The sequence below is a fragment of the Bubalus bubalis genome, chromosome 21 (genome assembly GCF_019923935.1).
Source record: "Bubalus bubalis isolate 160015118507 breed Murrah chromosome 21, NDDB_SH_1, whole genome shotgun sequence".
NCBI classification, from domain to species: Eukaryota; Metazoa; Chordata; class Mammalia; order Artiodactyla; family Bovidae; genus Bubalus; species Bubalus bubalis.
In genome coordinates this window covers 23,541,946-23,555,284 of record NC_059177.1, presented here as the reverse complement: position 1 = coordinate 23,555,284, position 13,339 = coordinate 23,541,946, and the positions used below count along the sequence as shown (strand labels likewise).

At 40.3% G+C, this 13,339-nt stretch overlaps 1 protein-coding gene across 3 annotated transcripts in view; it reads left to right on the top strand.

Moving 5' to 3' along the window:
* CNTN4 (contactin 4) overlaps nt 1-13,339 on the top strand; it is a 1,023,537-nt gene that overhangs the window by 654,502 nt on the left and 355,696 nt on the right. For all 3 annotated transcript variants that reach the window (XM_025272522.3, XM_025272516.3, XM_025272517.3), the window contains one exon: nt 12,494-12,620. In XM_025272522.3, coding sequence (XP_025128307.2) covers nt 12,494-12,620 — 127 coding nt within the window. The remainder of the gene's footprint in view (nt 1-12,493; nt 12,621-13,339) is intronic.

The following is a 13,339-nucleotide window of genomic DNA, read 5'->3' as shown; positions in this document are numbered from 1 at the left end:
AGAGCATAGCATCCCATTCCAGTATTCTTGCCTGGAGAATCCCATGGACAGAGGAGCCTGGCAGGCTACAGTCCATAGGGTCTCAAAGAGTCCGACACGACTGAAGTGACTAAGCACAGCACAGCATAACATAGCACAGTAAATTATTAAGAGAGATTATTTTTTGAAGACAAAGGGAGGAGAAATGTCTCCTTTCCCTTCATCATAAAAGATAACTTGAACCTCTGTAGACCTGTCCGTGTCCACTCCCACCCCCACCCCAACTTTTAAAACTTGGGGCTTTGGTTAAAGCCTAGAAGCAAGGTCCAATGACCACAGTTCTTAGAAATGTGACCTTCGATGAGTCACTCCTTAAACCTCACTTTTCTCAGCTGATAGTGGAGACAGGTCAGCAATCACATAGTAGTCCCTTGGAGACCCCTGATCCAGCAACCTGATCAATGATGACCCTAGGCCTCTATTTAAAATTTTTTCTTAATCTGTTTTCTTTTTAGTCACTGACAGTGTACTGTATTTCTGTGTTGATTCATTAAAAACAGAAGTTAAACCCTGGAGATACCACATTCCCATCTCTGGAATAAGGCCTAAATTTGACAAGAGCCAGTTTAATGGTTGAATTATTATTAGTCAACTGATAGCCATATTTAGAGGAATGAAGGAGGCTGGGAGAAATTCAGGGAATGGCAGTATGTATGGCTGGAAATTTTCTTAGGCTCCAAAATCACTGAGGATGGTGACTGCAGCCATGAAATTAAAATACACTTGCTCTTTAGAAGAAAAGCTATGACAAATCTAGACAGTATATTAAGCAGAGACATCATGTTGCTGGCAAATGTCCGTATAGTCAAAGCTATGGTTTTTCCAACATGGTTTTTCAACTCTCAGGATGTGAGAGTTGAACTACAAAGAAGGCTGAGCACCAAAGAACTTATGCTTTCAAATTGTGGTGTTGGACAGGACTCTTGAGAGTTCCCTAGACTTCAAGGAGATCACACCAGTCAATCCTAAAGGAAATCAACCCTGAATATTCATTGGAAGGACTGATGCTGTAGCTGAAGCTCCAATACTTTGGCCACCTGATGTGAAGAGCCTGACTCATTGGAAAAGACCCTGATGCTGGGAAAGACTGAGGACAAGAGAAGGGGGCAACAGAGGATGAGATGGTTGAATGGCATCACCAACTCGATGAACATGAGTTTGAGCAAACTCTGGGAGACAGTGAAGGGCAAGGAAGCCTGGTATGCTGCAGAGGTTGCAAAGAGTCGGACAGAACTTAGTGACCAAACAACAGCAATGATCGGAAGAAGAATAAATCTTGGAATGGGCAAGTGCAAGTTTGGCTAGAGAGTTGGTAGGTGTTCCTGGCTTCAGTCCATAACTGCCTGTGACCTCTCATTATTGCCTGACTCATTTTCATCCTGGTGGGGAGGCCCCAACCCAGGAGAGTGTTAGCTCCTAGTGAACTGATATCTGAAGCTGGGCATCCTGGCTACCCCTTTCCACGCTCAAAAGCCCAACAAACCTTCATCCTGATTGGGTGGAGGCCATCCACTTGCAAAGAAGCAGCAACAAGGAGCTCACGATGCTAAATGACTGTAAAGTCAGTACCTACTGGCCTCAACCTAGCTGTAAAGTCCTCTGCTGACTATGTTTGTAGGAACAGAGTGAGTCCACAAAGCCACCAAATGTTTGCCTTTGTGTTGTGTTTATCTTACATCAAGGATGACGTGGGCCATTTGTGGGGTCAGGATTCAAACACTTGTCTGGACATGCTGGATCAGTGAAGGTGGGCAAAGCTTAGAACTGCGTGGGTCCTCAGTGGAAGGGGGAGGGGTGCCGAGGACCCGAAGGAAGGTGGAGAAACAAGACGATGCTGTCCTGAAATGCGGCCAAGAGAAACTGTGTAGGTGGGAAAAGCAGGCCAACAATGGTACATTCCCATCAAATGTGATGACATTAAAAAAAAATAGTCTATTGATTAAAAATACAAAGTTAACTTTACTTATCTGAGTATTGTCTGTCTGTCCTTCTAAAACAAACCTTCCTGAGGGCAGGCTGGCGTCTTCTTTGCGCACTGTACGTCCTCTACATGAAACCTTGAAAGTGACGTATAGTACAGGCCCACGAACACTAATCAGCAACTGTTTGGGTCAAAAATGTTTGATAATTAAGAATCCTTCTGATTTTAGAAAGAAATGTGGGCAAATTGAGCTGGTTATAATTATGCCACATAACATGCCCAGTATTATATAACATCTCCAGCTGAACCTGGGTCAGCATTCCATAATTGAACACATTTGAACTCTGTAGCAAAAAAAAATATGAATATTCATGCTAAGTTATATATAGCCTCTCATAAGTTCAGGTCAGTTTTGCCTCCAGTTGAGTTACAGAATATTTGAATTTGTTGAAAATTTATTTTTCTTTTTGTACCTGGGGCTTGACATCACAGTCATCCAATTACTTTTTTTTTTAATTGAAATATAGTTGATTTACAATGCTGTGCCAACCTCTGCTGTACGTGTACAGCAAAGTGACTCAGTTTTGCACACATATGCATTATTTTTTTAATATTCTTCTCTGTTGTGGTTTATCCCAGGAGCTTGGATATACTTCCCTGGGCTATACAGTAGCACCTTGCTGCTTATCCATTCTAAGCATCTAGCAACCCCCAATGCCCAGTGGTTTTTTTTTTTTTTTTTAAGGAGTAATGAATCTGTTGTTCCTGTAATGGGTTATAATGTGAAGTTAGGGTCAGAGTAGGATGACCCTACAAATGCTTCCTCCAGCAACGTGGAATTTTTCTAATCAGAGACCACTTGTATCTCTTCACACTTGCCCACCTCACCATCATTGCTAAGCTCTGGCATGATGTACGATTAGGTCCTTGTTATGTCTGACATGATATGTGGTAGCAGCAGCATTATTTTGTTAACCAGAGAACAAAGAAAAAGTAGGAGAGTTTACATCTTGTTCAGATTTTCTTTTGCTTTCTGCTTTTACACATATACCTTCTGTCAATAGACTTCTATGCTTCTTGCTGTTTGAAAATGCTGATTTGAGGGGGTTAAAATAAGGAAGATGAAAGCAAGGACAATGAAAGAAGCGTCTTATCCTTTAAGCAGGAATTTCTGTCTCCTCTGATATCTGTTTTGCCTCTCCTCCATTCAACTGAACCACTAAATAGAACCAGATGGAATAACTATTCAACAAAAATGCTGTGTGGCAGCTGATTTCACACATAGGCCCTTGTGTGGGGCCTTTGAACATCCCTCACTATTTATTTAATAAAGATGAACAACACTACATTGTATTTGTAATGATAGTTTGACAGCTGTCCCATCATCATTTCTACAATCAGTGATTCAATTTTAAAGGACTTCTCACACTCAGGAAAATCACTGTTACAATATTTCATTTGTTTCTGAATTTCCTTAGGTTACAGCCCATATGTTTTGTGAGTAATCTGGACCCACAGAGATGCTGCTGAACTTAGGGCTTTTAGCCATAATGATTTTCTGTGATCATCAGAAAGGCTGGATGGAGGAGATGGCGCACAGCCAACCAAAGACAGTGGGCCCTGCGTTTTCCCATGTGGAATAATTGGTTCTCCTCACTGGGCTTCCACCCTGAATAAGAGAAATGGGACCATGATTCTAGAGCATACCCAACAAGCCAGCTTAGCAGGACTACCTGTTCCAGTGGCATGGCTTTGCTTTGCTGTGCAATCCAATAAGACAGTACCTGTTCCCCCTTGATTACTTACACAGACACACACACACACACACACACAGAGTGTTGACTCTCTGGAGAAAGGGCTCTCTGCAGAAAGCAGAATGAAAGATATAACACAGCAAAGCCACTGTGGTTTGCATCAGGATGCTTCTGAGCATGCATAATGCAACCGTCTACCTGTCCTCCAGATGTGACCCGGATAAAACTCACTTCTAAGCTCATGGGCTTGTGTTCTGAGCTCATACTCAAGCCCTTGTGTTCTACATTAGGTCTCCTAGAGTTTGCTTCCCCAGTTGAGATTGTTGCCAGTGAAGTGTGTCTGCCCAAGACCAGGTGTTTCATCAGACAGCCAGTTTGGTGTCAGAGGAAGACTGTATATCGTGGTCCTGGATTCTTGGCTGCTGTGAGGGTACTTTCTACCTGCCCTGAGGATGAAGAGCCTAAACAACCCTCAGGTGCAACACCTGCGAATGCCACAGCAATTACAAGTGGAAATGAATCTGGTATTTTTAGTTTTGAGGATGAAATCATAGTACTGCTTGTTTGTCCTTTCCCAGCAGAATTGTGTCACTGAGTTTGCAAAAGATGAAAAATATTTCCACCAAAAGAGAAGCACACTGACCAAAGGGCTATGCTTGCAAAACACGACCTTTCACCCCACCCCACATGGTTGCTACAGAGTGATCTAGCGCACGGAACAAAACTCTGCAGGGTTGTTTTTCTTCATTGGTGTCCTTAATTGGTCGAGGGCTGAAAGTCATCTGTGCTCAATTCATAATTGAAGGTACTAGTTTTCCAGCTGCAGAAAGCACAGTAATGAACAGAGGGTGCTGAGCTCTGATAATAAAAATCCAGTAGGTCTGACAGGGGCTCAAAAGTCTGTCTTTTATCAAGCACCCCCAGGTAAGATGATACTGATACATGAGGTTACTAGGCCATGCTTTGAGGAATCATTATTTTAAAGCTAGCTTGACTTTTTTTTTTTTTTTTTACTAAGTCATCTTCTATGAAATATTTACCCTGAATTCCTTCCTGCTGTCTGGTATGGCTCAGGCCCTTAATGACTTTCCTCCTAATCTCAGTTACCTGTTAGTACTGTTCACAGGTGCCCTATAAAAATATCTATATTTAGCATCAGTGGATTTTTCTAAGCTTCCCTTGCTTGCTCCTTTATGCATGTTATCTTGTGCTGACCTTTCACTTGGAATTGAATTTGCTCTACTCTTACTCCCTGGGACCTGATACTCAGACCTCTGTCTTGCTTCCTGGCATCTACCATCATTCTTGTCAGTCTCAGAAAACTTCAGACTGTTCCCATCCGGTCCCAGGAGCCCAGTCTGGCTCCTGGTAGCCTAAAAGAGTAATGTCCTTTTTTCAAAGAGAGAATTTTAGGGACATCTGGGGACTTTGGTTTTTCTAGTGGCCATGTATGGATGTGAGAGTTGGACTGTAAAGAAAGCTGAGCACCGAAGAATTGATGCTTTTGAACTGTGGTGTTGGAGAAGACTGTTGAGAGTCCCTTGGACTGCAAGGAGGTCCAACCAGTCCATCCTAAAGGAGATCAGTCCTGGGTGTTCATTGAAAGGACTGATGCTAAAGCTGAAACTCCAATACTTTGGCCACCTAATGGGAAGAGTTGACTCATTGGAAAAGACCCTAATGCTGGGAAGGATTGGGGGCAGGAGGAGAAGGGGACAACAGAGGATGAGATGGCTGGATGACATCACCAACTCGATGGACATGGGTTTGGGTAGACTCTGGGAATTGGTGATGGACAGGGAGGTCTGGCATGCTGCGATTCATGGGGTCACAAAGAGTCGGACATGACTGAGCGACTGAACTGAACTGGGGACTTTGGGGACAGGAATGGGTCAAATTAATTCAAAGAATAAATAGAATAGAGAGCAAAATCATTTATGTCCTCAAACTGCGTCTAAAATAAGTGACATCTAGCTATTACTTATTTTATCTGCAGCTTTGAGGTATCAGTAATTTTACTCACATCTAATGGTAGAGTGTTGTTTTATTACTGTTTTCTTATGTATGTATGTGGAAGTTGCTCAGTTGTGTCCAACTCTTTGCAACCCCATGGTCTGTAGCCTGCTAGGCTCCTCTATCCACAGGATTTCCCAGGCAAGAATACTGGAATGGGTTGCCATTCCCTTCTCCAGGGGATCTTCTGGACCCAAGGATCAAACCCAGGTCTCCTGTACTGCAAGCAGATTCTTTACCATCTGAGCTACTCTTAGAATATCATTTTATTTTTAGATGAAAATCATTTTTGTTTCCATTACAGATATAGTGCAGTTTTAGTCTGTGATCTGGAAAAATACATTTAATATTAAATAATCTCTTCTAATTTAAATTCCATGACTCTGCATCTCTTTCAGTAGTCTAAAACTTTGAAGAGTAACCCTGGCACTACATTTTATTTCTGGGATGCTTGCAAGGAGGTTACAGGAAGAAGCTGACTTACAAACATTGGTTTTGTCTCCCCGCAAAAAACAGATTCTAAAAACAAAAGAATCAAATGCAAAAAGGAGTTTGAGAATCACTGGCAGTGTTTTTTAGTAACTTTTAAATCTTTGATGAGCAAAAAGGGAGAAAGATTAGGAGTAGCCTGATCTTGAACCTAAATAAGTTTCTGGTCATGAAATCTCTGGTAGTTCAGATGGTGAAGAATCTGCCTTCAATGCAGGAGACCCAGGTTCTATCCCTGGATTGGGAAGATCCCCTGGAGGAGGAAATGGCAACCCACTCCAATATTCTTGCCTGGAGAATCCCCATGAACAGAGGAACCTGGCGGCTACAATCCATGGGGTCACAGAGTTGGACATGACGGAGCAACTAACCCTTTCAACTTTCTTGAAATCTTTACTCTTTACTGAAAATCCAGACATTCTCCTCTCTTTGTTGAAACATGAAAGGAGGGTTTCTTTAACATAGATCTTCTCTCTTTTGTGTAAAAATATCCCTTTTATTCTGAAACTGGTCCGGGACAGTTTCTATGGAATAGACTTTGGGATGATGGGTGGTGTGCTAGAAGTAACCTAGTGACCAGTTGGCAATTAGTTGCCAAGGAGAGGAGAACCCAGAAAATCAGAATGTACAGGTATCAGCTTTTGCACTAAAATCCCCAAGCTGGGACTGAGATTAGGGATCTGGAATCTTTGAAGTTATATCTGAGCTTCTGGCCACCAGTCTGCTTCCCCTGTCCTCCTTTTTAACCTTGATTTTTTAGAATTCCTGGAAGCATGAAAGATCATTACCTTCTGCTCCCTGAGAGATCCCTAAAAACAGTGTCAGCCCATTTCTCTAACTTCTCCAAGGCAGCAGAGCACCAGTGTGACTTTTCACCTATTTGTAATCCCAAAATTAAAACATCATTCCCAACAGGCTGTCATTTAAATAAGATGAGATTCATTACATATAAAGCCATGAAATGAAAAGACACTTGCTGCTTGGAAGGAAAGCTATGACAAAACTAGACACCATATTCAAAAGCAGAGACATCACTTTGCCGACAAAGGTACATATAGCCAAAGCTATGGTTTATCCAGTAGTCATGTACAAATGTGAGAGTTGGACCATAAAAGAAGGCTGAGAACTGAAGAATCGATGGTTTCAAATTGTGGCGCTGAAGAATACTCTTAAGAGTCCTTTGGACAGCAAAGATATCAAATCAGTCAATCCTAAAGGGAATCAATCCTGAATATTCATTAGAAGGACTGATGCTGAAGCTGAAGCTCCAATACTTTGGCCACCTGATGTGAAGAGCTAACTCACTGAAAACAACACTGATCCTGGGAAATATTGAGGGCAGGAGGAGAAGGGGATGACAGATTGTGAGATGGTTAGATGGCATCACCAACTCAATGGACTTGAATTTGAGCAAACTCAGGGAGATAGTGAAGGACAGAGAAGCCTGGTGTGCTGCAGTCCATGGGGTCACAAAGAGTCAGACACAACTTAGTGACTGAACAACAACAACAATGGCAAGAATGTTGTGTGTATTTGTTGTGTATAAAGTTTTACTACAGGGTGGTAGGTTAGTGGGTCTCCCCGAGGATGCCTCTTCTTTGTCAGCGTGGTGCAGCCCTGGGTGTTCTCACAGTTAGCTTCTTAAATTCAACAATCAGTATTCTCAGGGGGGCTTCTTTTATTCAGCTTTAGTCCCTGACTTTGACAGATCCATCATTTTCTTTGTGTGGGTCCATTTTATAGTTTTCTCTTCTTGGGTGCTTACCTCACAACCGTTAGCCATGTACTAAAATTCCCTCTCTAAGTATTTTCACGCAAGGTTTGGTTGGTTAGATTTTGCTCAAAAAAGAAAGTCTAGAGGTGAGTGCAAAGCCAGTGTTGGTTGATGTTCTGCTCTTAGGAAATAGAGATCTAGGATCAGAAGGGTCTGTATTAGTAGTTCTCAGATTTCAGTGTACAAAAGAATCCCTTGGAGAACTAAGTTAAAAGATGCATAGATGCTGGATTTTTCAGGTGTAGTCAGTCTGGACTGGGGTTTTAAAAAAAATAAGCATGCCATGATTACAATACAGGTGGTCCAAAGTCTAAGGTTGAGGTGTATGGGCTTATTAATCTTTTCCTCTTGCTTTCTGAGTTGCTCCTTTCCCTCTCTAGGCTGATGATCATGGCCATTCGACTGCTTATATAGAACAACTTACTATGATAAATGAAAGGGTGAACTTGTCAGATTTGAAATGGTGAATGCAAAGTCTTTTGGCAAATGCAGAGTCTTTTATATAATCCTTCAAGCCACTCGAAAGTCACTTTGTGACTACAACACACAGAACAAGCTTAAGCGGTGCCTTGCTCCATCTTTCATCTGAGAATGTCACTCTCAGGGTGGTTTAACCCAGGCACCTCAGTGTTTGGGGAAAATAAAACAACTCTTTAACTTATTTTTTTCTCAAAATACTAGTAACCCTGATTTTACAACTATTAAAGTTAGGATATCTGTTTTCTATACCTGGATTGCAACTTTCTAAAATCTCCCCCTCCATCTTTGTGAAACCAAATAGTTCATGCTTGAGGCAGTGAATTTCTTTAGATGAAAACTGAAATGCCAGTCCCTTTATGCTAATGTTAATTTCTAGGCAATGAGCTTGGTTAACCAAGAGAAAATAAAAACTTTAGATGAAATGTGTTATTTATAGTGAATGCAAAGCATCATTATTATCAATTCTTATTACAAAATACACAGAAAAAATATCCTTTTTGTTATTTAAATATGGCATGGATACATTGAGAAATAGTACAGATGTTAATCCACAGCCTCTCAGCTGCATCCTGGATAATCATTATTATGTTTTATTCTTATTTGGAATTACTAGTAATAGACTGTATTTCTGTATGAAATTCAAATCAGGGAACACCAATGAATTGAGATGATTGATATTATATATATATATACACACACACATTATTTTGGAATTGGAGCAATAGAAATATATCTCTCTTAGAAAATAATCTACCCAACTTGCTGCTGTGTTAGTGACCTTGATGAGTAATGTTTGTCACTTAACAAGATATGCTAAAAATTCATATAATTCTTTGAGATTGAATTGCGCCGACCCTTGACCAATACCTAAATTTGTTTTGAAAATAACTGTGTCATTGTGGAAAATCTGAAATGTAAATTTGTAGATTTTGAAATATCTGACTTTAAACCATGAGTATTTAGAAAGATACGTTTGTTTACTTTTATTCCATGCTTTTATTATGTGTTCTTTGAAAAATTCTGTTTTCGTTGTTTGAATCTCTCATTAGCATGAGATTGTATACATGGACTAAGGAGAGAGGATGGTGGTGGTAATAAATTCATGACATCTTTGAATGAGGATGTCACGTGCATCTGTATTTATGGGAAGATATTCATGACTTCTTCCTCCTCCTAGCTGGTGTAGAAGCGCTAACTGACTCCAGTGCTATTATTTTATAGATGAGAAGATTGAAGCATAGAGGGACTAGGTGGTCCTCCGTAGTTCATAGAGTTAGCTGACAAAAGGCATTGAATCTCGGTTCCTAGTCTTTCTGAATCCATATTCTGGTTGTTCTCTCAACAAGGTCAGAGGCTGTCCCTATTCCTCTAAAATAAAATACCATTCAGTTTGATTTTCTTGAGTCCATAATTTTTCTTATACCCTAACCTCAATATGCAAAGTTTTAAAGCCTGGATTAAAAGCCTTAAAAGAAGTCACCTTATCATGTTTCACCTAGATGCCCAAATCTGCTTTCTGCGTTTTCCTCAGTCCTGGTTCACCTGAATGAATTCAGTCTCATCCTATCACCTATCAACAGAAGGCTGGTTATTAAGATCTTCCAGGATCACAGTTGTAATTCACATCCATCCAAATAATCACATATAAGGGGAAAACGGATTGCTAGCTATAGGGTGCTATTCAGTATCACTTTACATCATAGCCACTGGCTCCTCTGTCTCAAAATTTGTTAGGCAGTGCTTAAATCAGCTGGCTAAACATTAAAAAGTGAAAAATACCTCAAATAGAATAATCCTTTGGGACCATGTTTGATGTTTAAGCTAGTGTAGTTGGTACCACAAAACAAGCAGAAATGGATAAGATACAGCCATGCTGTCCAGGAGCTTACAGCCCAAAGAAGGGGAAAGAAAGATCCAAATGCATGTAATAGACAAAGATGTGTCCACAGAGAGATATAATTTATAAATCATGTGGTTAAAGAAAGACCTGAGGGTCTAGAAAAACCTTCTAGGAAAAAAGAAATGAGATTGTAAAGAATGAAAGCCACTTTCCTGGTATGGGTAGTGTTGCTGAAACTCTTTATCAGTGCAGAATAGGAACATAGAGACTAAGTACACTGCTGCTTCTCATTATTAATATATCTACGAAATTATTGTTTGCTTTCAACTATGATATCCCCTTAACAGAGCAGAGATGTTTTAACTTTGTGACATTAGACAGGCTTCTCAGGTGACAGAAGCACAAAAGGCAGGTAGGAGGCACAAAATGTGAGTTTTAATGTTTTGCCAGGCCAAAGCAGCCACAACAGGCTAATGCCTTCAAAATTGTGTGACTCTCCCCACCCATCAGAGGGGTAGTGAGGAGTTTCATAGTGTTCAAGCAACAGGGTGTGATCAACTCATGGACAATCCTGGGATTGGTTGGCATCAAGGTGAAGTTTCAAGCATCATCAACTTTCTGATTTGATCCAGTCTAGGGTCTTTTTTTCTGTAGTTTTCATCTAGTAGGGGTCTGCTTCCTGTAAAAAACAACTTGGAGTGAGCGTCAGGTCTTTTTCTATATCTTTAAGGAAACTGGAAGTTCAGTTGTGTAGCAGCTGTATAGTCTGGATTATTACCAGTTCCCCAGACCAACAGCTATTCTCTTTCTATATCTTTACGTTTCACAATCATTAACTTGAGTCATGTGTGTGCATGCATACTAAGTCACTTCAATTGTGTCTGATTCTTTACTACCCTGTGGATTGTAAATGGCCAGGCTCCTCTGTCCATGGGATTTCCCAGGCAAGAATACTGGAGTGGGTTGCCATGCCCCACTTCAGGGGATCTTCCTGACCCAGGAATCAAACCCATGACTGTTGCATCTCCTGCACTGGCAGGCAAAGATGGAACTGGTGAATAAATGACTCGCCTTTCAAAGCAGCAAATGCAAGAGATGTGGGTTTGGTCCCTGGATTGGGAAGATCCCCTGCGAAGGGGAATGGCAACCCACTCCAATGTTCTTGCCTGGGAAATCCCATGGACAGAGGAGCCTGGCTGGCTACAGTCCATGGGCATGACTGAGCATGAATGCACTCAGGCTCTTACTTCAAAAGTCAAGGACACGAGGCCTTGTGCAAGGTTTCAGTGATGAGGTGTGTTTTGACCAATATTTATTAGGTGTTTGCTCTAGAAGTATATGCACACTACATTGTTACTTCAAATCTTGTTTGTTGATTATTCCATTCTTTGAACTTTGTAGCTCCATGACAATAAATTTTGTGCATCTTGCTTCTGCTATTGAGAATTTAGAAGCTCATACCTCATTTGTATTAATATACTCAAGCCTCTTTGAAGTTGAAATAGACTAGTCTGGCTGTAACTGAACTTGTGTCCTGAGTCAGTCCCAGCTGTGTGATATGTACACAAGTGCCCCCATGTATTAGTTCATAACAGGTTAAAAAAATTATTCATTTGCCAAGCATAATTTGAGCATCATGACTCTAGGTTATTCTTTATTTACCTACGTATGCAATTTCTAAAAGTTTTATACATATTTTAGCAGTATACTGGTGCTTCTCATTATTAATGTACTTACGAAGTCATTATTGCTTACTTCCAACTGTGTTAGCCCATTACAGAGGAGAAACACTTTAGCTTTGTGACATTAGACAGCCTTCCAGGATGACAGCCGCACAAAAGGCATGTAGGAGGCACAAAATGTGAACAAAACCAGAGGCTGGACTAAGGTCAGATAGAACAGTAAGAAGTGGAGAAGAGAAAAGGGAATGCCAAGCTGCTTTGGTTCTGGAATTTGTTGGTAAAATAAGTCATCATTATGAAATACGAGAGTCCATATTACTGCTTCATAATTCACAAAGATTACTCTTCATTAGGAAATGTCATCCAGAGGCTGGACTGAATCTGTCGTGTATTACTATTTTTTGTTTGTTTACCTCTTTTATTTTTATTTTGTTGTTATTTCCTGTAATTCTCCCTATCAGGAATATGTTCATTTTGGGACATTTTCTTTTCTCATTTCAGATGACTACACACTGCATGGTCCAATTTTCATTCAAGAACCAAGTCATGTAATGTTTCCTTTGGACTCTGAGGAGAAAAAAGTGAAGCTCAGTTGTGAAGTTAAAGGGAATCCAAAACCTCACATCAGGTTTGTTGACTTAAAAGCATGTGTTACCATGCATATACTTTCTATTAGTAAAACCAACAAATACTTATGGAGTGCTGCTTACATAAAGAGCCTTTAGACAGACATCATTGGATATCCTGAGATGCTAAAGAGACGCTCATATTCATGAACAGTTTAGTACCCAACTTTGTTTCTGACAATACTAGAAATTAAATATCCTAATTGACCATTTCACTGAAAGCCTTAACATTACTTAACATATTTTTTTAAAACATCTTTTAAAAACGCATCAATAAACTGTCAGGAAAGTAAGGAATATTTAGTAAATGATCTGGAACCCAAAGAAGGAAACTGAACACTAAAATCATTTTTGACCTTGATGAACTATATGAATTGTAGCTTTGGATTTTGTAGTTTCACGGGGGACTAGGATCACAAGACAAGGCCTAGCCTCAACCAACTGGAGAATCTAACATGAGAAAACCTTCCAGAATATAATCGTATGGTGAATATAAAAGAAGTAGCCTAGCCTCCCAAAGGACTGAAAAGCAAAAGTAATCACCTATTTTAAACCTTGGCACTAATTTTAGTAAGAGATGAAGCATAGCTGAAAAGAGAATTAGTAAAGTGCAAGATATATCTGAAGAAATTGTCTAAAAGCAGCAGATAAGAGGAGCAAAATGTGATAGAGAAGAGATTAAGCGAAAACTTTCACCTATCTAATCAGAATTCCATAAGGA